The sequence below is a fragment of the Nematolebias whitei genome, chromosome 10 (assembly GCF_014905685.2).
Source record: "Nematolebias whitei isolate Nwh7 chromosome 10, NemWhi1, whole genome shotgun sequence".
Lineage (NCBI taxonomy): Eukaryota > Metazoa > Chordata > Actinopteri > Cyprinodontiformes > Rivulidae > Nematolebias > Nematolebias whitei.
The window spans coordinates 10,457,060-10,480,155 of NC_056507.1; the positions used below are offsets into that span (position 1 = coordinate 10,457,060).

General features: G+C 41.2%; 2 protein-coding genes across 2 annotated transcripts in view; one reads left to right on the forward strand and one right to left on the reverse strand.

Moving 5' to 3' along the window:
* Positions 1-1,197: 1,197 nt before the first annotated feature.
* syt19 (synaptotagmin XIX) lies at positions 1,198-5,524 on the reverse strand. Its single transcript, XM_037683134.1, has 6 exons — positions 5,326-5,524; positions 5,191-5,264; positions 4,326-4,430; positions 2,756-2,941; positions 2,522-2,668; positions 1,198-1,380 (listed from the first exon to the last, which is right to left on the reverse strand). Exons 1-6 carry the CDS (start codon positions 5,522-5,524, stop codon positions 1,198-1,200), a joined length of 894 nt encoding a protein of 297 aa, XP_037539062.1.
* A 7,210-nt stretch (positions 5,525-12,734) lies between these two features.
* uba2 (ubiquitin-like modifier activating enzyme 2) overlaps positions 12,735-23,096 on the forward strand; it is an 11,407-nt gene continuing 1,045 nt past the window's right edge. Inside the window, exons 1-16 of the mRNA XM_037683305.1 lie at positions 12,735-12,978; positions 15,095-15,178; positions 15,264-15,334; positions 15,423-15,487; positions 15,573-15,673; positions 15,824-15,945; positions 16,186-16,253; positions 16,408-16,529; positions 16,913-17,012; positions 18,326-18,477; positions 19,831-19,924; positions 20,003-20,115; positions 20,707-20,862; positions 20,950-21,046; positions 22,149-22,254; positions 22,353-22,495. Of these exons, the coding sequence (XP_037539233.1) occupies positions 12,838-12,978; positions 15,095-15,178; positions 15,264-15,334; positions 15,423-15,487; positions 15,573-15,673; positions 15,824-15,945; positions 16,186-16,253; positions 16,408-16,529; positions 16,913-17,012; positions 18,326-18,477; positions 19,831-19,924; positions 20,003-20,115; positions 20,707-20,862; positions 20,950-21,046; positions 22,149-22,254; positions 22,353-22,495 (1,735 nt within the window). The 5' untranslated portion in view covers positions 12,735-12,837. The remainder of the gene's footprint in view (positions 12,979-15,094; positions 15,179-15,263; positions 15,335-15,422; positions 15,488-15,572; positions 15,674-15,823; positions 15,946-16,185; positions 16,254-16,407; positions 16,530-16,912; positions 17,013-18,325; positions 18,478-19,830; positions 19,925-20,002; positions 20,116-20,706; positions 20,863-20,949; positions 21,047-22,148; positions 22,255-22,352; positions 22,496-23,096) is intronic.

Genomic DNA, 23,096 nt, shown 5'->3' on the forward strand with positions numbered 1-23,096 from the left:
GGGGGGGCAAACTGAAAATAATTACCTAAACACTAATTTTAAACATATCAGCCACATACGAGCTGCCTCTTCCGAGTACCATTTCCGCTTCTACCCTTAAAAAAAGCTCTGCCCCTAAAAGAGTGGTGGGGGTGAGTGCCGAGCTGACCAGGCAGGAGCAATGAACAGACGGAGGAGGCTCCTGGAGGTTTCACATGTGGAGTCGGACAGTGAATTCAGCAGTCAGCTCAGATCTGTCAAGTAAGGGTGAGGGCGGGTAAGATGCTTAACCAGTAAAATACACCAGAATGCAGGAAATCACATCTACTTTATTCATAATTTTTTGGGGGAGAATCCCCAGACCCCCACACCTAGCCCCCAGATTTTTCAACCCAGTTTACTTGCGAGGGCAGAGTTCACATACAGGCTTTCACAAAGGTTACAGCTGTCAGTGAGACTCTGCACCTGACAGTAAGGCACTGAAGTGCTTTATAATTCATGCTTTGATGCTTATCAGACAGAGCTTTCCAGCTTACAGACTCGGAGAAGGCCTTGGAGTTGATCAGGTGCGCCTGCAGGCTCCTCTCTGAGCAGACAAAAGACTCTCTGACCTCACACACATGGTTCAACATTAATTTAACATTAGTGATAAACATCCATAACCTTTATCTAAATTAATTCCTCTGACAATAACCTCAAAGAGAATCAGTGGAGATGTTTACCCAGAATGCACTGCAAGTGCAAACACCTGAGGAGCTTATAACAGGACAATGTTTTAGAAGCCAGCAGCTGATCTAGAACAGAACAGCTCAGAAAGAAAAGAACCAAGGTGCTGCGATGGTCCAGTCAGAGTCCAGAACCTCAACCTGACTGAGGCACTGCGGTGGACCTCATGGAGTCTCTCCAAGTCTCCTAAAGCTTTAAGAAGAGGAGACCAAGGAGGAATGTGAGCTCACTGACTCTGACATGGACTGAGTTTGAGCCATTTCTCTGTTGAATAATGTCATTTGGCTGTGGCAGCCATTTTGGAACAGGCTGAGGCACATCCAGTCCAGCGGTTCATGAGATATTTTGCTAACGCAGACACACAAACACATGTTAATTGAAAAATGCAGAAATTGCTTTAATAGTCAACTTGTTGAAATGTAAAAACACAAACATTTGAGCAGGTGGAGCCATAATTAAAGTCTTGTTTCTGTTAGAAATGTTGAGAAGAGATCAGTAGTGGTGCAGGAAGTCTCCTGGTGTTGCTCGGTGTGTGTTTGTTGGGATCGGCGGTACCTTCTGAGGCGTTTGCAGATCTTCCTGCAGCTCTAGAGGATAAGTGATGTTGAGCCGGCCCAGAGGGACTCTCACCTCCCCCAACACAGCGTGTCTGGAGAACTTATCAAAGTCCCTCACCTGAGATGACAGAACAAGACACGTCTGTAAGTTAAACTGTTCTCACGTGTTCAGTGTAACTCTCCTGTACTGCTCACTGGTTTTAATCCTGCAACGTGACAGTACAGAAGATATTCTGGATCATTGTAGCCTTTTTTTTTCCACTTTAATTTTTATTAACATTTTCAATAGTAAATAACCCAACAATTTTCAGTCAGGTCATCTGGACATGATTTTTTTTTTTTTGTGCTGAAACATTTCATCTTCCATCCAGAAGGCTTCATCAGTCAAGGAAACACACTACACAAAACTGATTTTTCCCCCAACAGCTTACTCCAAAGTGGAACAAAGCAGTTGTGTTGGTGCTAAGACGGTCTCTTTGGCACGTCCCCTCCTCCGCAGCCGGCCCTCTCCCTCGTCGACAGTCGAGCCAAAATGGTTCAAAACCAACAAACACTGTCGATGAGGGAGAGGGCCGGCTCCGGAGGAGGGGGCGTGCCAAAGAGACCATCTTAGCACCAACACAACTGCTTTGTTTCACTTTGGAGTAAGCTGTTGGGGGAAGAATCAGTTTTGTGTTGTGTTTCCTTGACTGATGAAGCCTTCTGGATGGAAGGTGAAACGTTTCAGCACAAAAAAAAAAAGAAACTGTGCATATGACCTGACTGAAAATTGTTGGATTGTGTACCTGGATTATTGAGCACGGACTTTGTTAATAGTAAATAACATTTCAAGGATATATCCATACTGACAGCTTCAGACATGGCTGCATATTTAGCTTTTTTTTTTTACATGCAATTAACAGTAGCGGTATCTTAATCAATTACATATATTTATTTAAAACACATTTTTTTATGTTTCCAGGATACATTGTCTTACAATCTTTTGATACTGGGTATCCCAAAATAGTTTCAATTATAGTATTCACGTTTCGCTGATACAAATCTAATTTTGGACACTCCCAGAATATGTGTGTATGGTTTGCGTCTATACAGTATGTGGTTGATGTTGGTGTGTCCTCCCTCAGAGTTTTATATAATGATGTTATTTCCTTGAACTGAGGATCACTGTAGCCTTAAAGGGGTTTGTTTGTGCAGGTGCATTGTTTCTGTAGGACTTTGAAGGTATATAAAGTGAACTTTGTGTTGGTTTAGTGCAGGACCTCCATCCTGAGGTGGAGGCAGTGAAGCAGGTCTTCCTGCAGACTGCAGCTGAACTGGTCTCCAAATACAGGCCTGCAGCTTCCTTTCACGATGCGAGTGCGCCACTCGTGCAGCACCGTCCACAGCACAGGCGGCGCCACGTCACCCTGAGGGGATCACAGCATGAGCCCCAAACATCGTTACCACAGAGGAGCTGGAACTACTGACAAATGAAGAGAGATTCACTGCATCACCTCCTGCTCCCCCAGGCCCTCCAACGCTGTCCCCTCTGATCCGGCCCACATCAGGCGTAGCTTGACAAACAGCTGGAGGCTGACAGCCTGGCTGGAGTCCAGAAGCTCCTCCACCTGCAGCACGGTGACCACCAGCCGAGACTGCAGCTGGTCATAGTAGACGGCGAAACGCAGCGAGCCAGAAACCTGACAAAACAAACCAGTCAGAACAATTTGTGCCGTTAGCGAATAAAATCTGAGAAGTGACGTCCAATCAGCTCCATCCTCGCTCTGTGTCAGTTTTACAGGTGTAAAAACATTCAGCTGTTTGTGAATAATCTTTTTCTCTGTGGCAGAGCAACAGAGATGTCTCTGACATCATTGCTGATCTCTATCCGCCTTGGCGTTGTGTTAGCACATCTGGATGCTCCAGAGAAGCAAACTAACCGAATTTCATCCTTTCTAGAGGTGGCCCCACTGATGACGATCAATTCAAATGAATTCAGATTTATTTTTAAAAATGTTTAAAAACAACCGGAGTGCAAATGCATCAAATGCCAGATCTCCTTGATTCTTTAATCTGCTTTAGTCCAGGTGCGTCGGCTCACCAGACCTCAGTGACTTAGAGTTTAAAGATCCGACAGGTAAGCAGAAGTCGACCCATTCGGTGATTTAAAAACAGATAAAATCTTTATTTGAGTTCTAAAACAAACTAAATGGATCAGTTAAACCAGACTGATAATTTCCCTCCAGATTCAAGGAGAAGCTGTACGAGTCCCCCACACCCTGATGACAGAACTCCTCTTGTCTCTAAGGCTGAAACCGGCTGCCCTGCGAAGGAAGCCAATTTCAACTGACTGGATCCAGGATGTTTTGGCTACAATCCGCACCTTATAGAACCATGCTGTTAACAGGACCATGCTGCTAACAGGACCACACTGCTAACAGAACCACACTCATAACAGGACCATGTTGCTAACAGGACCACACTGCTAACAGAACCACACTCATAACAGGACTATGCTGCTAACAGGACCACGGAGTTAACAGGGCCACACTGCTAACAGGACCATACTGCTAACAGGACTATGGAGTTAACAGGACCACACTGCTGACCGTGGAGTTAACAGGACCACACTGCTAACGGGACCACGCTGCTAACGGGACCACGCTGCTAACGGGACCACGCTGCTAACAGGACCACACTACTAACAGGACCACACTGCTAACAGGACCACACTGCTAACGGGACCACGCTGCTAACAGGACCACACTGCTAACAGGACCACACTACTAACAGGACCACACTGCTAACGGGACCACACTGCTAACGGGACCACGCTGCTAACAGGACCTTGATCTGTCCTTCCTGCCATAACTTCTCAGATACTTGAACTCGAAGTAAAGACTTGGCCCCACACTCCCACTTTAACCACCAGATAATAAACATGTAAACTACCTCACTGATGCTAAACCTTTCAACTTTTTAAAGGAGGAGCTTAGAGGTTGTATCGGGATGAATGTTTCACTGTAAAGAATAAAACAAAAATTGGAGCCGTACCAAATTACAGGAGTTTTCAGCATCTGTTACCTTTTTATTGGTTTGGTCCTCTCTCGTGTCTCTGTCTGCGGGAGGAAACGAGGCCTGTGACAAACAGCGACTGAGTCTGTGAGCTTCAGCGCCGACGTCCTCCACCTGCAGAGTCCACACGAGTCTGCTTTAAACTCTGACGGCACCTGGATGTGTCATCGGACTCACAACTCTTTGGCGCTCATCGTTCTTTATAGAAGAAAACCTGCAGGTTCTGAATAAATCAAACACTGAAATTCATGGACAAATGAGAGGTTTTAGAAATGAGTGAAACTAAATATTTCTAACAAACTTTTTAATTTTTTTCCTTTTCAGTTTGTGAAATTCTACCAGCCGCTTTAAATTCAGCACTTCCCTGACACGTCGGTCACAAGTCGTGAAGAAAAACTCTCTGTTCAAATAATCCCATGAACACAAACAACACACCCTCCATGAGGTTCTGACACGACTTCTGCTCCAGAAATAAAAGCAGAGCTGCTGGAAGGAACCAGCAACACCAACTTCAAGTCTCCCTGACGAGTGTCTTTTTTTATTCCTAATTTACAGGTTTATTACTTATTATAAACATAAAGTCTGATCATAAATTTGCTGAACAAAACTTTATTGTTTTTGCCTTAAAAAGCTAATTTTTCACATGTGCAGTTCATAAAATCAGTGTAACTTTATAATAAACACAAAGAAATGATCTGCAGATCCTGCTTTAGCTCCAGTTCAGTGTATTTAAATTATTATAGACAAAATGTCCAAATTAAAAGGATTAAAATAATTTAACCCAAAATGTGGGTCTTATGACAGAAAATGAAACTTATCTGTCATCGTCACTCGTCCAAATTTAAATTTGATTGTCCAAGTGTGTCCATCTCACCGTGGTGCTCAGAGAAGCCGAGCATCTTCTGGCTGTTGGTGGTTCCTCCTCTGAGTACAGCAGTTCTCTGTTACCTGCAGCAGACAGAGTTAGGTTCTGCAGCCGACCCGCGTCAGCACATTCTGCTCAGCTCACCTGGATCCTGCTGCTGGTACGTCGGCGCCTGCGAGAAACATCTGAAGATCTGCCAGGCCAAGATGGCCAGCGACAGCAGGAGCAGGAGGACAGAAATTCCCAGAATGCAATACTTCACTGCGTCTGAGAAGGGCATCCTCAGCACGCCGGCAGCTGAAAGCGAGCAGCCAGGACACGGATCTCCTCCAGAAGTCACCATGAAGCTCTGCCCCTGGGTCGGCGCCGCATCTTCTGCAGGAAGGACAGGACATTCAGGGTCAGCTAAAGGTCACTGGAGGAATAATTCTTATTTTTATGGAATAAGTTTTGGATCAGCAGGAGTCAAACGTGATACTCCGAGCTAAAATACAGAAAAATTCACTTCAGCAACCCAGAGCAACATTATTCAGCTCCTGCAGCTGACGTCTGACCAGAACAACCGTGACTTGTGGCGTGTTTGGAGCAGGGGTCTGCAAGCTGCGGCTCTGGGGCCACATGTGGCTCTTTGGTCCCTCTGCAGCGGTCCTTTGTGGCTTTGAGCAAAACGTGAATCATGTTTGCATCCATAACTAAATAATAAATAATAAACAACAATAAAGAAGAGCTGCAGTTTTATTGTCCATTTTCTGTGAATAAAACTTTAGACAGATTGAAATGCAAGTTAAAAGAAGCAAAACATCTTATTAGCCGCTTCATGTTCACAGCAAAACATAAAGTTTTTATTTAAACATTTAAGCAAAGATTTGTTTGACGGAGAACACGGACAGATTTTAGGATTCATAAGGCGTTCTATGAAACAAACAGCAAGTCGTTCTGTTTACGACAAACATCAGCAGTAAAGATTTTCTTTGGATATTTTATTACAACAAACTGAATTACTTTGTTATGATAAAAAGCTTCAGTAAGTCACAAATGAATATCCAACAAACTGGTCTACTTATGATGCCCAGTCTAATAAACTGGTCTAATTAATGCATTTATTTTATATTAACATGCCAAGTTATTATTTTTCATGCTTTTTAATGTTTTTTAAATCATCCAACTTATTTGTTGTGTTCAAACTTGTAAGAATTTTTCACAAATACAGAAAGGCCTTACAGGGTTTGTATTATATAAATATGTTTTTTGCTCCATCCTCATATGAGTTTTTTTTTTTTTTTTGGTGCTAAGATATAAAAATGCTGATAAATATCTATAATTTATAACAGCATTCAGTGAAGCACATGTCGTCATCTTTTAGGCCAGACATCACAAAATAACATCGTGTGTGTCATGTGACCTGTTAGCACTCAGAGCATGTGTTGTGAATGACTCGCAGCTACTACCACAACAAATTACAGCTCCACATCTGTCAAATTCTATAATCATATTGCGTAGGCTAAGGTTAGTCGGCTGTGGTAGCCAGCATGAATTGAGCTGACTTTAAAAGTTAACTAGACAAACGTTTGATTATTATTCTCTGAGAGTTTCAATAAAATCCGTCCACTGCTTCATGAGATATTTTGCTAACAGTACAAAAGAACACACACACAGATAAGGGCAGCAACATCACTCTGCAGCAATAACAAATAATCTGTGGCTCTGAACACGTTTTATTCAGTGAAATTAAAATGTAGAAATGTCTCTTTTAATGCTAAAGTTTTCAGATCTCTGATTTAATGAACATAACATAATCAACTTTCTATAACAAATGCATAAAATAACATTTGTGTAGTTATCACAAGCAAAAATATGTTTTTAAAACAGTTGAAACAGTTTCTAGCAGCAGGCTGGTGAGTTCTTTGGTTCTGTAATTCTCTTGTTTTTGACCCAACGGGAAAAGTGTAAGAACTCAAACAATCTTTCAACTTCTTGTGTTTTATTTGCAAGCAACATAATAAATGTAGTAAATTGTTTCTCCAGCAGAAAAAAAAAAGCTTAAGCATGTTCCTCGGGTGTGAAAAGTGAGCGTAGCTCCAAACTCTTGGTTGTAAAGAGCTTGTCTCCTGTCAGATACGTGCCTTAATCAAATAACAGCTGGCCGGCTCACTCATTATGCAAATTTCAAGAAATGTAGGAAAAACCTACAAGTTAGTTTCCTTTCACTTTTGCTTTGTTGGACAGAACTCGAATTAACTTCAAATGTTTCCTAAAATGAGGCTTCAATAAAAATAAACCCGTCACCGGTGTCAGTGTTTCCATTTGTAATAACTGAAGATAAATGAATATTTACCTGCAGAAGGTTAAGGCCTCGGCTCGTCTGTTCCTGTGGGGGAAAAACTTCCTCCTCCTCATGAAACCATCTCCTCGACCTTCACAGAACCAGAAGCCCGTCTCAGACAGAGGAACCCAAACCAGCTGTGCGTCGTTTATCTGTTCCTGCTGCTGAGCAAACGCTCCACACACTCCGTCTGTTCCCTCACATGCGCCACTCACCACTTCCTGCTCGTCTCTCAGGACAGACAGGTTTGAAATGATGTTTCAGGCAGCTTATCTTCATGCTCGGTGCTCCCCCTCCTCGAGAACCCTCGGCTGCTCTGAGGATGAGTGTTATAACACTCAGTCTTGCGTAAAAATCTTTATTTCTAAAGCTGTCCCATTGAAAAACACAAGTGATACTAAAAACTTGGTATTTGACGAGTTTAAAGAGAACTACAGCAAACTGGCAACGAGCACAAACAGTGAAAATTCATTCATTCAACCTTTGTTTATACAAGTTAGTCTCATTAACTTAACATATGTTTAACATCCCTTAGGGAGGTCAAAGTTGAAAGCTTCAGATCTTTCTACAAGGTGTTCAAAAGGCCCTTTTGCCATTCAGTCCGCACTGATAGGACACTGCAGGTAATAATGTCCTAAAAGTGCACGCTGTAGCAGCATTGACAACGTGACATGTAGGAGGAGATGTATGAAGGCAGCAGACCAATAAGTGATTTAAAGACGAAAATGTACTAATGTCAGAGTCTGCGTGAAATTAATGCTGACCAATTGACAAATGAATACAAAGTGCAGTGATGGTACGGTAGTTACAGTCAGTTATGACTCGTAGCGCATCATGATAGGCAGCGTCCAACATCTGCAGGGTGCTTGTAGGAGCCATCCATCCATCCATTATCTTTACCCGCTTATTCCATTTTGGGTCACGGGGGTCGCCGGTGCCCATGTCCAGCAATCACTGTGCGAGGGGCGGGGTACACCCTGGACGGGTCGCAAGTCCATCACAGGGCCACATAGAGACAAACGAGACAAACAACCATTCACTCTCTCATTCACACCTAGGGACAATTTAGAGTTACCAATCAGCCTAACATGCATGTTTTTGGTCTGTGGGAGGAAACCGGAGTACCCGGAGAAAACCCACGCATGCACGGAGAGAACATGCAAACTCCACCCAGAAGGCCCCTGGACCGGGGTTTGAACCAAGGACCTGCTCGCTGAGAGGCAGCAGCTCTACCAGTTGCGCCACCGTGCTGCCCCCAATTTAGTCCAAAAAGTATTAAATCAATATACTTCTAGTACACTACAAGCATGGTGTGAAGTATACTTGACATACTTATAGTTAACTTAAAGTATACTTGCAAAAATAAACTTCAAATGTACTACTTTTTGTTAAGGGGCACCAGTTTGAGACGGAACAAGTCTGACTGGATGATGTCGAATGCAGACTGTAAAAGCTGGAAAACCTTAGCAACTGTTCTAGATCGACAATAAACTGTCGTCAGCATAGAGATGTGAGAATGCATCAGGGATGATCTGACCTACATTACTTATGTAGATTGTGAAGAGGGTGGGGCCTAAGACTGAGCCTTGTGGAACACCATTACTGACAGTTAAATAGCTGGAAGAAGTACCATTATGTTGAACACATTGCCTTCGATCTGAACAGTACCGGTAATTAGAAAACCAACTGATAGAATGGTCTGAGAAACAAATGTCTGAGAGCTCATGACATGAGATGTCATGGTCTACAGGATCAAAGCTTTAGACGGGTCTAAGTAAAGTGCAGCACAGTAGTCCTTAGCATCCAGTGCTAAATATGACAGTAAGCAGTGTTTGTTATTTACAGCTGTCTGTGTTGTTATTTGGACTCATTCTGTGGTTGTTCAGTACTGATGGACGTTGGTGAGGAATGCACCTGATACCAGAACATGTGCCTCAACCTGGCCTCAACGATGAGGATAAAAGATCGTCTCAGCTCCATGAAAGAAAAAGAGTTTAAATAATAAAAGCTGTCATTCAAAGTATCAGGAAAGAATAAACTTCCTGTTTTTTTAACGCATGAAGATAAAATCAGAAGTTTAGAACTAGAAGTTGACCTCTTCAACTAGCTCCATACACACGTTTTATATGTTCCCAATAATTAAAGAACTTTTTTTAAGGGATAACTCGTCCAGTTTTAAAGTCTTACTTGTGAGAAGATATTAACAAAATAGATAATCCTTACCGGGTCTTAGAACAACAGAAATACAACCTCAGATAAACAACACCATGACATTTTACACAGAGTCATTATTTACTCTATAACCATAAACCAAAGTGCACACAGTAGCTTCCTTTAGAACCAGAACCCTCAGTGGTTCTGTTAGCAGTCACTCTCCTGGTTCTGGAGAAGTTCTGGTCCACTCTTCTTTCCATCACTGAGGGTTCTGCTCAGCTCTCTGAAGATCCACCATAATGTTTCAGTCAAGTTGAGGTTCTGGTCTCTGACTGATCCTTTCTGACCTATTCCTTTGTAAATCAGCTGTTGTGTTTGGGATCATGGTCCTGTTGGACCCAGTTTTGTTCAAGCTTCAGCTGTTGAACAGAAGGACTTACATCTGGTCTCCAGAGGAGTTCCTAATCCACACATAAACTGTCAGGAGCCCAAACTATCAGCCCTCCAACATCATGCTGACAGCTGGAGGAGCTATTTGCTGCACTGCATTGTGGGTAAACATCAGTCCTCTAATCTTGTTCTGGACTAGAAGTCTTGTGGTTCTTTCAGATGAACCTAAGTCAAGCTGCCATGTTGTTTTTAGAGAGAGAAGAGGCCATGACCTTTGACCTTGACCTGCTACCTGAACCCTGCAGAGTCTGAGAAGTAGTGCATTTCTTTGAGCACTGCACAGTCTGGCCTTCAGGGTGAATCTCCTGGGAAGATTTCAGCTGTCTGAAATGTTTTCCATGTGTGAATGATCTCTCTCTCTCTCTCTCTGTAGAAGGATGGACTCTATATATTTTGGAAAAGACCTTTGACCCTTCTCAGATTGATGGGCAGCAACAGTTGCTTCTCTAAGGGCGTTGCTGATGTCTTTCCACCTTGGCGTTGCGTTGACACTCCCCTCAGTTGATGTAGTTTTTTATAAACTGCATTACCACACTTACCTGTGTATTTAACACACCACCCTGCTCTTTGAAGTCCTACTTTGCCACTGATGACATTTTAAAAAACAACCATGAAATTAATGATCTTATTTTAATTGAATGAAAGGTAGAATAATGGTCTAACCTAGCATTCATTTGACCAGGTAACCAATTAAAATGTGTGTTTAATGTTTTTAATGTAGCAGTCAGGTCTTTATGTTACCTTTGTGTCAAAGGACTTTAGTCAGAGGTTATGGAGTTATGTATATATTATTTCTATCGTTCTTTCCCGTAAAACAAACAGCCAAGTTGTCTGTCCAAACACTCTCTTATCCTGCCTGTGGACTGTATTTGTGAAGGCCAAGAGTGAGACTACAGCTGGCTTCGAGGACACCCACTGAAACCTTGTCAAACTGATCGAGATATAAAAAGCGAGCGGGCAACACAGCATGTGCAGACCATTGTGACCGGACTTCCGGTGTTTACAATTAATGCATATTGATGTGAACTGTTACGATACCTGCACTTGCAAGTAAAACTGTGCTCAGATAAATTTTCACCTGACGTGTGTTCAAGTTCAAGTTCAAGAATCTTTATTATCCCCAAGGGGCATTTTGTTTCAGTCACACAAAACACCCATACTAGAGAAAACATTAAGACATTAAAATAACAATGCATGAAATCATCATTGTTCATTGAGAAGCCTGATCGCTACAAAGATGAATGAGCTTTTCAGTCTGTTCGTTCTACATCTGGGCTGCAGATTCCTGCATCCAGATAGAAGCAACCTGAACTCACCATGGAGTGGATGATCAGGATCTGCCAGAATCATTCTGGCCTTGTTCACTGACCTCACCTTGTGTAGGTCAGTGAGGTTCTGTAGGACTATCTATACCAGCGGTTTTGCTGCACACCCTGACAATCCCCAAGAGTTTGTTCCTGTTTTTGCATGGCAAACGTCCAAACCAACAGATGAAGGTAAAAGTTAAAGAGACTCAATAAAACATTCTCATAAAAGTCAAATCAACTTTAAAACCACAGAACTTCTGATACAAATACAGTCTCTGGTGGACCTTCTTACAAAGTGAGTTCACATGTGCATCAAAGGACCTAAACCACTTCACTGTTAATGACCACAGGAGCTGCAACTGAAGAGTCTTTTCTAAAATCAGTGACCATCTCCTTTGTCTTAGAAACATTTAACTTTAAAAAATGTGTGGTTCATTTGAGTAAACATCATTTAGAGCATTTTCCTCTAAACTCAATGGCCATAAATGGAGAAACTTAAAACAATAAGTTTTTACCTGTTGTGAGATGATTCTTGCAATTTTCCAGTTTTTTAATCTACTTAATGAAGAATAGTATGACAATTTTGTTCATAATACATGGGAAGGAGGGCTTATTATCCTTCCACTTACTACAGTGAATGTGGTACTTTGTTATAAGTACAACTATGTTTATGGCATAACAGAAAGCTGAGCTCAAGTTATCCATATAAAATAAAATGGCATCAGAAAAAGGAATGTTAAGTTTGAGATTAATCCAGTTTCTGATGTGTGTCTAAAAACTTCGAGTATTGACGTGAAAAAAACAAATGCTCGAGGAATTAATCTTCTGATTTACAAAAAGCACACACATCAACATCAAATTTAAATCTTCTTTGAAGAAATATGGCTGCAGAATATATCTTATTTATTATTTTTAAATTATTCTCTTCACTTCAGGAGATATAGGCCATTTGGCAAATGTAGAATGAGCAAAGTCGTTATGGTTTTATGCTTTATATGGGAGGTTTCTTGAAGAAATCTTTGTTATAATCATAGTAAATTATTTGTTGCATACATTCGTTGATAATCTTGTTATTGCATTTGAATTCAACTAAGTCACAGTCATTTAACTTTAATGTGGACATCGGTCACCTTTGAATATATAATTATATTTTTAATTAACCTAATCAAAGCTAAGGGGATTGTTTTACATACCTTCTTAAAATCATTATGACAACAGCTAAGGTTATATCCCCCCCAAAAAATATGAGAAATTTAAAAGCTCTACAGTATATCACAGTACAACCTAAAAGTAGTTTTTCCTACGTTGTAGTTCCTCTACTGTCCAGTAGGGGGCGGTAACTCATTTCCAAGCCTCATTTCCAGCCATTGCTAGCAGCAGCTGCAGCAGCATCAACTTCCATAGCAGATCATCATCATCATCATGGTCCAGTTAGTGGGCTCCCTCCGTAAAGAGCTGGCGGACTCCCTGTCCACCTGTAAGGTTCTGGTGGTGGGAGCAGGAGGGATCGGCTGCGAGCTCCTGAAGAACCTGGTCCTCAGCGGCTTTAAAAACATCGAAGTGGTTGGTTCAGTTTGTCTTACGAGCCGGTTAGCATGCTAGCTAAGCTAGGTCTTTGTGCGGCCTCGGGACATATTTTTGAGACCTGGTTTACAAAGATAAGAAAATAATGTATGGTGGTTACCAGTCTGCGTTTTTATGTGTACAGGCCCGGAGTTTGAACCCTATAAAAATGAACTGTGTTTTTGTGATTTAAATAAGAATATTTGGCGCCATTGTCACTGCTAGTTAGCTGGTTATTGTGGCTCATGACCGGTGGAATGGTTTATTTATAAAATGTAAAAAAAAAAAAAAAGCACGCAGGCTGTAGATTTTATTTCTGTATCAAGTGTTTCCCACTCAGTAGCTCAATAAAAATATGACTACAAATTACACACTGTTCTATATATTATGATGCTTCACACAGCAAGCTTTAAAATTAACTTTTACCATTACCCACAGAAACCACCATCAACAAGAAACTGCTCAAATTAATTAGAAGCTCCCACCACTTTGTAAAAATGTCTTCACGTAATCACTTTTTATTTTAAATAATTTCTCAGGTGTTTATAAAAGTAACCTTTTAGTGCTGAAGCAAATATTTTAGAATCACATACCAAAACCTCAAGAATCCCAAGAAAATATAAATTTTGAGAGTTACATATAGAAAAGAGGCTTATTTCTCCACACTTTTCTAATAAAAATCAAAGTGTATCATAGTAAAACGGAAAGAAATCTAATTTAAAATGTCGTAAATGCTAAATTTTAACAATAGGCGTGTTTTAATGAAGTTTTCTGTTCCTTTTTAAACAAATCAACTCGATCAGTATTCCATAAAACCTGAAGAAGAACCAGGAGTTAGTGTAATAAAGGTGCAAGCTCCATAAAGGAGATGAGAGGAGCCGCATGGACGGGTGACAGATATTCTTCCACGCTCTAGTTTGTAAACTTTTAAGTCAAAGCTCATGTGTTAACAGGTTAGTGTTTGCAGAAATTTGTTTTGCATGAAGAAAATGTTCAACCATGAGCAACACTTCTGCTTTACAGTCTGCTTCTAGAAGCAGCCACGTGGAGTTTCATGTGCACTTCAGCTCATGGTGGGGTTGAAACGCAGACTTTCTTTGTTAAAGAACTCATTCACCTGCTGCGCATCCTGGTCACTGAAAAGAGCTCAGCCCTTAACAGTTTCCTGTACCGGGACATGATGCAGTTATGCACGCCAAGCACTTCAATTAACGAAAGAAATGAGCTTGAAACAGATTAATTACCACTCTCTGTTTAAAGTCCGAGGGAGCGAAAGCAGGAGAAGTAAATAGGGGTGTGATTCATTCAAACTTTATGTATACAGGTTAGACTCATTGGACAAGGACTCATTTTCAAGAGAGACCTGTATGTTTCTAACCAGATTATATTGACCACTAAATATAAAAATTGTTATCCTGATGCATGCTCAATAATCCAGGTAGATAAATCTAACAAGGTTACGTCAGGTCCTCTGGATGGATTCTTCTTTGTTGAGAGAACACAGATAAAAATAGTTAGTTTCATTATCTTTTACACTTTAAACATGGCATGCCTACTATTTAACGATTTGTCCTCAACCGTGGGAAGAATAAATACATTCTGTGTGCTTTTTAGATTTTGTATTGAAAAACAAAAACGCTACAGCTGAAATATACGTTTTATTTTACTTCCATTCATTTGTACTGAGGATAAGGAGCTCTTGACTGTTGGTTTAAAGCTCTGCTGACCTTCAGTCTGGACAGTGAGTGTTTGTACTGAGCTGTAGTCACAACAAAGAGACTAAATGTTCGAGTTTTATGCTTCAACATTAGATTTTTTTTTTCTGGTGTGCTGTAGAGGCTACTGTTTATTCCAACATATTTGAGATGGTTTTTTTTTTTCATTTTGCAGCTTTAGCTTGGTGCAAAGTTTTTGCAGAAGTCAGTATAAATAACTGTTAGTTCTTATTAGGTTTCTGTTGAAGTTGTCAATGAATTGTGGCTGCGTTACATAAATGTGGAACATCTGAACAAATCTAGAGATACTGACCATTAACAACAAATATTTTAGCAGGTTAATTAGCGTTAGCTGTTAAACTGCATGTGGTGGTGATTTGAAGTCCTTTTGGTTCCTGCAGATTGACTTGGACACGATCGATGTGAGCAACCTGAACCGTCAGTTCCTCTTTCAGAAGAAACATGTTGGCAAATCCAAAGCACAGGTAACTTTTAGTTTAAACTCGCATCATGTTTATGGCGACGTATAAAGTTTATTAATGTGTGTACGTTTGGTCCTGGTGTTTTCAGGTGGCCAAGGAGAGCTCCCTGCAGTTCTGCCCCAGTGCAAACATCACAGCCTACCACGACAGCATCATGAAGTGAGTTTCCTTTGTTTTGATCAGATTTTATCAGGATATTCGGTTGTATGAGTGGGAAACATGCCAGTTTTTTATTTTATTTTAACAGCCCTGATTACAACGTGGAGTTCTTTAGAAATTTCATGCTGGTGATGAACGCTCTGGATAACAGAGGTATCATCACATCACCTGATTACTAAGACATTTCTGTTGCTCCAAGTTACTTTCAGTTGATTTAAATAAAAATATCCCTCCCTAGCTGCTCGGAACCATGTGAACAGGATGTGTTTGGCTGCCGATATTCCTCTGATTGAGAGCGGCACTGCCGGGTACCTGGGACAAGTCACTGTCATCAAAAAGGTACAACGTGCTCTTCTTTCTAAAATCCAACAAATAGCATCGATGAAATTTATTCCAAAGCTGCCAGTTTTTATGCCCATCATTGTGAGGACGGTGGCTGTGCTACCTGACTTTTTTTGCTCGTCTTTCCACCGTTTCCTCCACCTACAGGGAATGACTGAATGCTATGAGTGTCAACCAAAACCCACCCAGAAGACCTTCCCAGGATGCACCATAAGAAACACACCATCCGAGCCCATTCACTGCATCGTCTGGGCCAAGTATCTCTTCAAGTAGGTCTCATCTTTTATTGTAACGTCAGTTTAAACAAACTGCAGTCTGAAAAGCCTCCCTGGACAGCATTACTTGATTTACGCCTGTCAAAAATCTGCGTTCACTTGTGGTTTTATTTGTAGCTAATTTATAAATGTTTATTCAGCCTCTATGTAAATGTTATTTGGTGGCACAGGTACGATATGTGTGAAACTTGCACTTTCCGGTCGTTGGTCTCATGGTGTTTGCTGCGTTTTTAGCCAGCTGTTTGGAGAAGAAGATGCAGATCAAGAAGTGTCACCGGACACGGCAGACCCAGAAGCTGCATGTGAGTGAAGACAGAACTTGTTTCATAATTTATACAGAAAAATACCTCCATTTACAGCATGTTTTTACCTCATGGTGTCGAGGTTTACAGGATGAGATTATCAGGGAAGCAGGTAAAGATACATGATCACCCCTGCACTGTTTTCTGTAAACAGGGAATCCTGAAGAGACGGCAGCTCGAGCCACCGCCTCTGAAAAGGACGGAGACATCAAACGAGTTTCCACCAAAGAATGGGCCAAATCAACCGGATATGACGCAGTCAAAGTCTTCAACAAGGTACCAGCCACCCGCATCAGCTGGGCAGCAACGTTTTTGTTCAAATGAATTCAGACAAGCTGTGGAGAACAAAGAACATGAGCTTAATGTTAAAAGTTCTGCAAATAAACGTTTATTTAAACTTGCTGAACACAGATCACATGTATTTATATTGTGAAACTGGCTACAATATATTTTTTAAAATTCTTAGTTTTGTACTAAAACTCTTGTTTTAACTTTGTGGTTTGCAGAAACTTTAGCTGTTTGACCGTCAGGACTTTGTTTACACAACAATTCGCCAAATACTTGAAAAGCCATATTTATTTTTACATTTCTGGTCGTTTTAGTCAGTGGAGCTTTCATGTGCATTAACATGCTCTGCTGTGATTGGCTCTCCTTTCAAGCTTTTCAAAGACGACATCATGTACCTGCTGACCATGGACAAGCTGTGGAAGAAGAGGAAAGCCCCGACGCCTCTGGACTGGCAGCAGCTGGAGAACAGTGGTATGTCTTTCTACAAACACCAACCTGTTGGAGCAGAGTTCTGTGTTTAATTAGAGTTTTCATCTGCACGTTCAGACCTTTGTGTTTTATGTTCAGGCTGAAATTATAGCTCCATTTTGGATCAAAAGCCTAAGTTTGGTCCGACTTGAGAAAGCTGGTTTTGTACTGAAAGAAACTAAACTGTAGTTTTCATTGTTTTTGTTTCTTGTGTCAAAACGAATTAAGGGTATCTTTAACATTTGTGGACTTGAAATGAATAAATCAGGATTTATCTGTCCCTTGAATAGAATCCCACGACCCCTAGCAGTCTCTCTCTGGAAACAGTTTCCGAGCCCAACAGATGGTTTCTGGTCTGAAAGTGCTGTTAGATTATAATCAGGACTTTTTTTGTCGTTTGACATTAATAAATGGTAAATGGACTGTACTTGTATAGCATCTTTGTGTCTAATCAAGATACTCAAAGTGCTTTACTACACAATCTCTGCCCTCATCTATCCACACAGCACTCTACTAGATCTTTACAAAGCTAATCTGAATCTGTAGAGACTAATCAGTGCCTTAGACCACATTATCCTGACGCATGCTCAAAAATCTAGGTAGATGAATCTAACAAGGTTAAGTCTGGTCCTCCGGACGGATTCTTCTTGTTGAAACGTTTCGTTTTTTTTTTATCCAAAAGACTCAGACAAAGATGAAACATTTGAAGAAGAAGAATCCGTCCAGAGGACCTGACTTTATTAGGTTTAGATCACATTCATGCATGGATGAGACACATCAGAGGCTATGAGGGGTTCAGTGTCTTGCCCAAGGACACTTCAACATGTGACTGCTGGTGGAATCGAACCACCAACTCTCAAAATGGAGGACGACTGCTCTAACCACTCAGCCACAGCCGCCCCACAAATGAATACATGGCACCAGAGAGTTCCTGTTCGTTCAGTTTTTGCCTTTTAACCCGATGGTGACGGGGTTAGACGTAATGCTCATGTCGAGGCTCGGGTCACACGTGATGGAGATGCTGGGGTTTCTTTTTAAAAAAGTATTGTGCAAACACAAACCTGAATTCAAGTGTTTGTTCAGACCATGATGCAAACTTTCAGGTGGGAAAAAAAACCTTCAACGTATAGGGAAACATTTTGATTTCTGATCAGACTGTTCACCGTAGAACTGTCAACTCAAGCTTGCCCTGAATCTGAACTGTTTGACCCAGGATGAACAACACAACCCCCACCTGCCAGAAACATGGTGGGCATGCATCTAAAACACGCCTCTGTTAATTCAGTCGCATCATTAACTTTTTGTTGTTCCTTCAGTGCGTCCTCTGGAAGAGACTCCAGCTTCGGGCTTGAAGGACCAGAAGGTTCTGGGTGTTTGGGGTTACTGCCAGATGTTCCGACAAAGCGTGGAAACTCTCTGCTCACAGCTGCAGGAGAAAGGCGAGGGTGCCGAGCTCGTCTGGGACAAGGTACGAAGATCGCACTGAACTTGTGAAGCGTTTAAAGTTACAGAATGGTTTAAAGGAACCGTCTGTGGGAGAAAGGTCAATCATCCAGGTACTGTAGATAAATACAAAAAAAGGTTGAATCATGCCATCTGGACAAGTTGACATGATTGAACCTATTTTGTGTCTGTGTGGGAGACTTTCTCAGGGTTCTCAGTTCCCTGTAAAATGGTGACCAGGTCATTGTGAGTGTCTCAGGCCCATCAAAAGCCCTTCTTGATTTTATCGTTGGCGTTGTTTCGTGTCGTCGTGCATATTTGAATGTAGCTCCTCTCTTTCTGTGCCCGTATCCATGTGTCCTGCATATAATCCAGCTCAGCTGAGTCGTCTCTGCTCAACAGGAGCTGAAAGTCTGGAGAGAAGCTGCTCGCATGGCCAGTGGTTTTTAGACTGGGTTTGGTAGCTGGTTTATAATTAGTCGTTTGTCTGTGATACAAAAGTAAAATGGTGTTTATGGTGAAAAGTGAAGCTGCAGAGAGCTGCTTCTCTATCTTTTTTTTAGGGCGACATTATTGTATTTCTATTTGGGTTCGTTTGGAGCCTAGATTTATTTTGATTTCAGGTTAATAGTTAAGCTAACCTTTACTTGTTTTTCAGGTTTTGAAAACATTTTGTTTTGAAAACTGTTTAAAAAGTCCAGTGGGTTTTTTATTTTTATTTTTTAAACTATTTGACTTTTCCTCTTCAATCCCAGACTTTTGTTGTCTCGCCCTTCTCAACTCCTGGATCATAACGGGAAGCATAACAATTTGGGGGGGGGTCGTCCGGGATTGAACCGAGCCGTGGCGGCAGCAAATTAATATGCACAGCCTATAAAACAGTTCTACGAGCTGCTTACATAATGATAAACCACGATTTTCAGGAAAAATGCCGCTGCGCACCTCAGTGGTTCGACTGAAACTTTGCATATATTCTCACAACTTTTAGTCTCCAACTTTTAGCGATCGCAACCCAAAAAAAAATACAGGAGCTGCAGGAGAAGCTTTTGTTTTTTGTTTAACTTGGTTATTAACTAAACAGCTGATCACATAAAAACAGTGTTTTCATTCCACCATTACAGTTTACCTCTGCCTCATCACTGATTCTTTACAGCTTAAACATTAAAAAACTGAATAAAAATGATAAAAAAACACCATGCATACAGTTTGGTCATAATTCTTTTAGCTTTCTGAAGCAAATTTATCTGCACCAAACTGCATGAAACATTACGGGGATGAATAAAAGAAGTTTTTCCAGCTGCAGTGACATGTTGAAATCATCCCGTCGATGCCAGCGGACTTTATTAAACTCTTCCTCTACCTCCCCTCTTGATGTCAGGACGACCCTCCAGCCATGGACTTCGTCACGGCAGCAGCAAACCTTCGTATGCACATCTTCAGCATGAACATGAAGAGCCGTTTCGATGTGAAGTGTAAGTTTTAATAACTTCCCTCCTTCAGTTTTATTAACATTATCCAGATCTTGCAGTAAAACAAATAATTTCATCCAGCGATGGCAGGAAACATCATTCCGGCTATCGCCACGACCAACGCCGTTATCGCAGGACTCATCGTGTTGGAGGGGCTGAAGATCCTGTCTGGAGAGCTGGAATCCTGTCGTACGGTGAGTCCTGCTCCTCCCAAGTGCTCAGAAGACGGCGACGATGTTTAATGTTTCACAATATCTTTGTTTTTGTTAGAAAGTTGAGCTGAATTTGGACTTCAGGTCTGCAGACTCACTTTTTCAGCTCTGACATGTGATCGTCTGACAGACTTGACTTGTTGTTACTGAGCAGTTACGGCTGCGGGCACAGATGCAGTTCAGCTGATCAGTACCAGTAGCTCTGGGTCAGTCTGTCATTGTAAAGGAAGGTGGAGAAGTGTTTGTATTTTTGCCAACATCAACTAAATTCTGCTCAGGAACCAGATCAGGTTCGAGCTTCTTCGCTGTGTTATTGTTTTTCTTTTTTCTCCCGTCTCTTCTTTGACAGACTGCTCGCTCACAAACTCCTCTCTAAAATATTAAGCATGTGAGAGATGAACTGTGATTCTTGTAGTGCTCACATGTAGAAATTGTGTTTTTCTTTATCAACTGAGGTCCAATTTTTTTTATATTTGATGTTTAAATCAAATCTGTAACTTCAGATGTTTGATTCAAGTAAATTACTTGAGGGTGTTTTTGTTGTGTGAAACGTGTCTTCTTTTCCTTCCTCAGATCTTCCTGAATAAGTGTCCTAACCTCAGGAAGAAGCTGCTGGTGCCGTGCATCTTGGACCCCCCTAGTTCGAACTGCTACGTTTGTGCCAGCAAACCTGAAGTCACGGTCAAACTAAACGTCCACAAAACAACGGTTCTCTGTCTGCAGGACCGGGTAAAGAGACGGATCTGCAGCAGGACACTCTCACGATGTTAAACTCCCCTGCTGCTTTTCTTTACACTTTGTCTTTTGCCTTTTAAGATCCTGAAGGAGAGGTTTGGGATGGTCGCTCCAGATGTTCAGATCGAGGACGGGAAAGGAACCATCCTCATCTCATCAGAAGAAGGAGAGACAGAGGGTAGGCAAAAGAAAAACACTTAAATTTGTTACTTCATTCAAAACTGTTTCTGCTTTTTAATACTTAAAAAAATCTATATATTGCCTTTTGATTTAAATCACACAATGCTTTGCTCATCCTCCTGTGAGGAAACCGAGCCTTGTGTTGAAAAAGAGGCAGGCAAAGCTACTCTGAGGACAAGATGATTCTCATCATGCAACTACGTTAAAAGAGGATTCCTCAGCTTCAGGGGGAGTGTGCAGGGCCCTTCAGTCCTCAAGCTGCAGTCAGAGCAGGAGACGTTCACGCCTCTGGGTCCGGTTAAAAGAACCACACTAAGCCGCCGCTGGCTGATGACACCCCACCTTACAGTCAGAATTGGTTTACAGATTTCTACAACTCATAAATTATGAATACCAATAAAGAAACAAACTACACTTAGAAAACTAACCAAAATTAATAAGTTAGAATTTCTCTCCCACAAAGGTATTTTTCTATATGAACATGGCCAATTATACAGATTAGGGGATGGTGTCATTTAACCACTTTTAGGACTTTCCTGTAACGACTTCTCTTTGAGGAGTTGGCAGTTTTTGAATTGATGATGTTTTTGTGCTGTTGGTGATTTTTGTGTGAAGTGAGGACTGTTGGACAGAAGAGGGCGCTCTGTCAGCTTTTATCAACAAGAATAAAAACACTGAATTAAAACATGAATAATAGTAATAAAGTGCTATGTGTTGTCATCACTGTATGTTCCCGTACAAAGATGAAATTGGCTCTCTGCATTTAACCCATCGCACCTGGGATACACCCAGGTGGAGCAGTGGGCAGCTATGTAAGCAGTTAATTAATACCTTTGATTATTTTTAGGACAAAAAGTTGTTCTGTTTGAAAACAGTTTTATTCACATGATGGACCCCTGGTTCTCTGAACCCCCCTAGCCCGCACATGAAGAGCGCTCTGGTTATTGAAATGATAAAACGTTTATGGTTAAGTTGGACTCAGTTAGTTTTTTCAGCAACTGCTCCTTTTAAAAATGTAAATATAATGTTTACTGTCTCAGAGTTTAATGACTGACTCTGCGATGATTGTTCTCACTTTTACACTCTTTTTTTATTTCCAGCCAACAACCCCAAATTTCTCTCTGACTTTGGGATCCGTAACGGCAGCCGTCTCCAGTCTGACGATTTCCTCCAGGACTACACGCTCCTCGTTAACGTCCTGCACACGTATGTTCTTCCGATCACACCAGCACGGTGCTCTGTAAAATCTGCCTTTCTCTTATTGTGACGATCCACCTCTGAATAATCTCTGTCCTCGCGGGCAGTGAGGAGCTCGAGCGGGACGTGGAGTTCGAGGTTGTGGGCGAGGCTCCGGACAAGGCTCCGCCCCCTCAGAGTAACCAAGAAGAAGTGAAAAGTATCACGAACGGTAACAAAGACTCCGCCCAGCCGTCCACGTCCTCTAAAGGTGGGTGTATATCCAGCAGTGTCCACATATAAAATATTTTATTTAAATTAAAAGTTATATTTTATAATATAGTAAAAGGAAATTTAACCACTTTGATCTCACTGCCTCTTTAGACAGATTATCCCCAACGCTGACTCAGCATTCAGAATTTTGTTCTACTTATTTATTTTTGCTTTTTGCAGTCAAACTATTTCTGCAGTTGTTCCATTTTAGCCGTTTCTTACATCAAAACATTCAGCTCATTCAGGAGATGGGTGCTTTGACTTTTTGTTTTTTGTAACTTTGATACTTTTCAGAATATTTGACTTTACTTACAAACATTTTTTTTCATAGAAATACACTGGGATCTCTTCAATTCCTTCAAAAACATTTCTTTTAGAAATCTGCTTTAGCAAACAGGCCCTGTTTGAATGCTGTTTTTAGCTACGGTCTTGCCGCTGTTAGCATTTAGCAATGATTTTGCTAATGTTAGCTTTTAACTACAGCTTTGCTATATATAAATCTTTTAGCCACACTTTATGCTTATTTTTGTTTTTGACCACTGTCTTGATACATTTAGCATTTAGTAATGGTTTTGCAAATGTTATCTTTTAGCTACATC

Coding starts and splice junctions, on each gene's coding strand:
- syt19 (XM_037683134.1), bottom strand. CDS start 5,524: ATGGTGACTTCTGGAGGAGATCCGTGTCCTGGCTGCTCGCTTTCAGCT. Junction 5,265..5,325: donor GTACCAGCAGCAGGATCCAG/GTGAGCTGAGCA, acceptor TGTCTGCTGCAG/GTAACAGAGAACTGCTGTAC. Junction 1,381..2,521: donor GCCTCCACCTCAGGATGGAG/GTCCTGCACTAA, acceptor CTGTCATCTCAG/GTGAGGGACTTTGATAAGTT.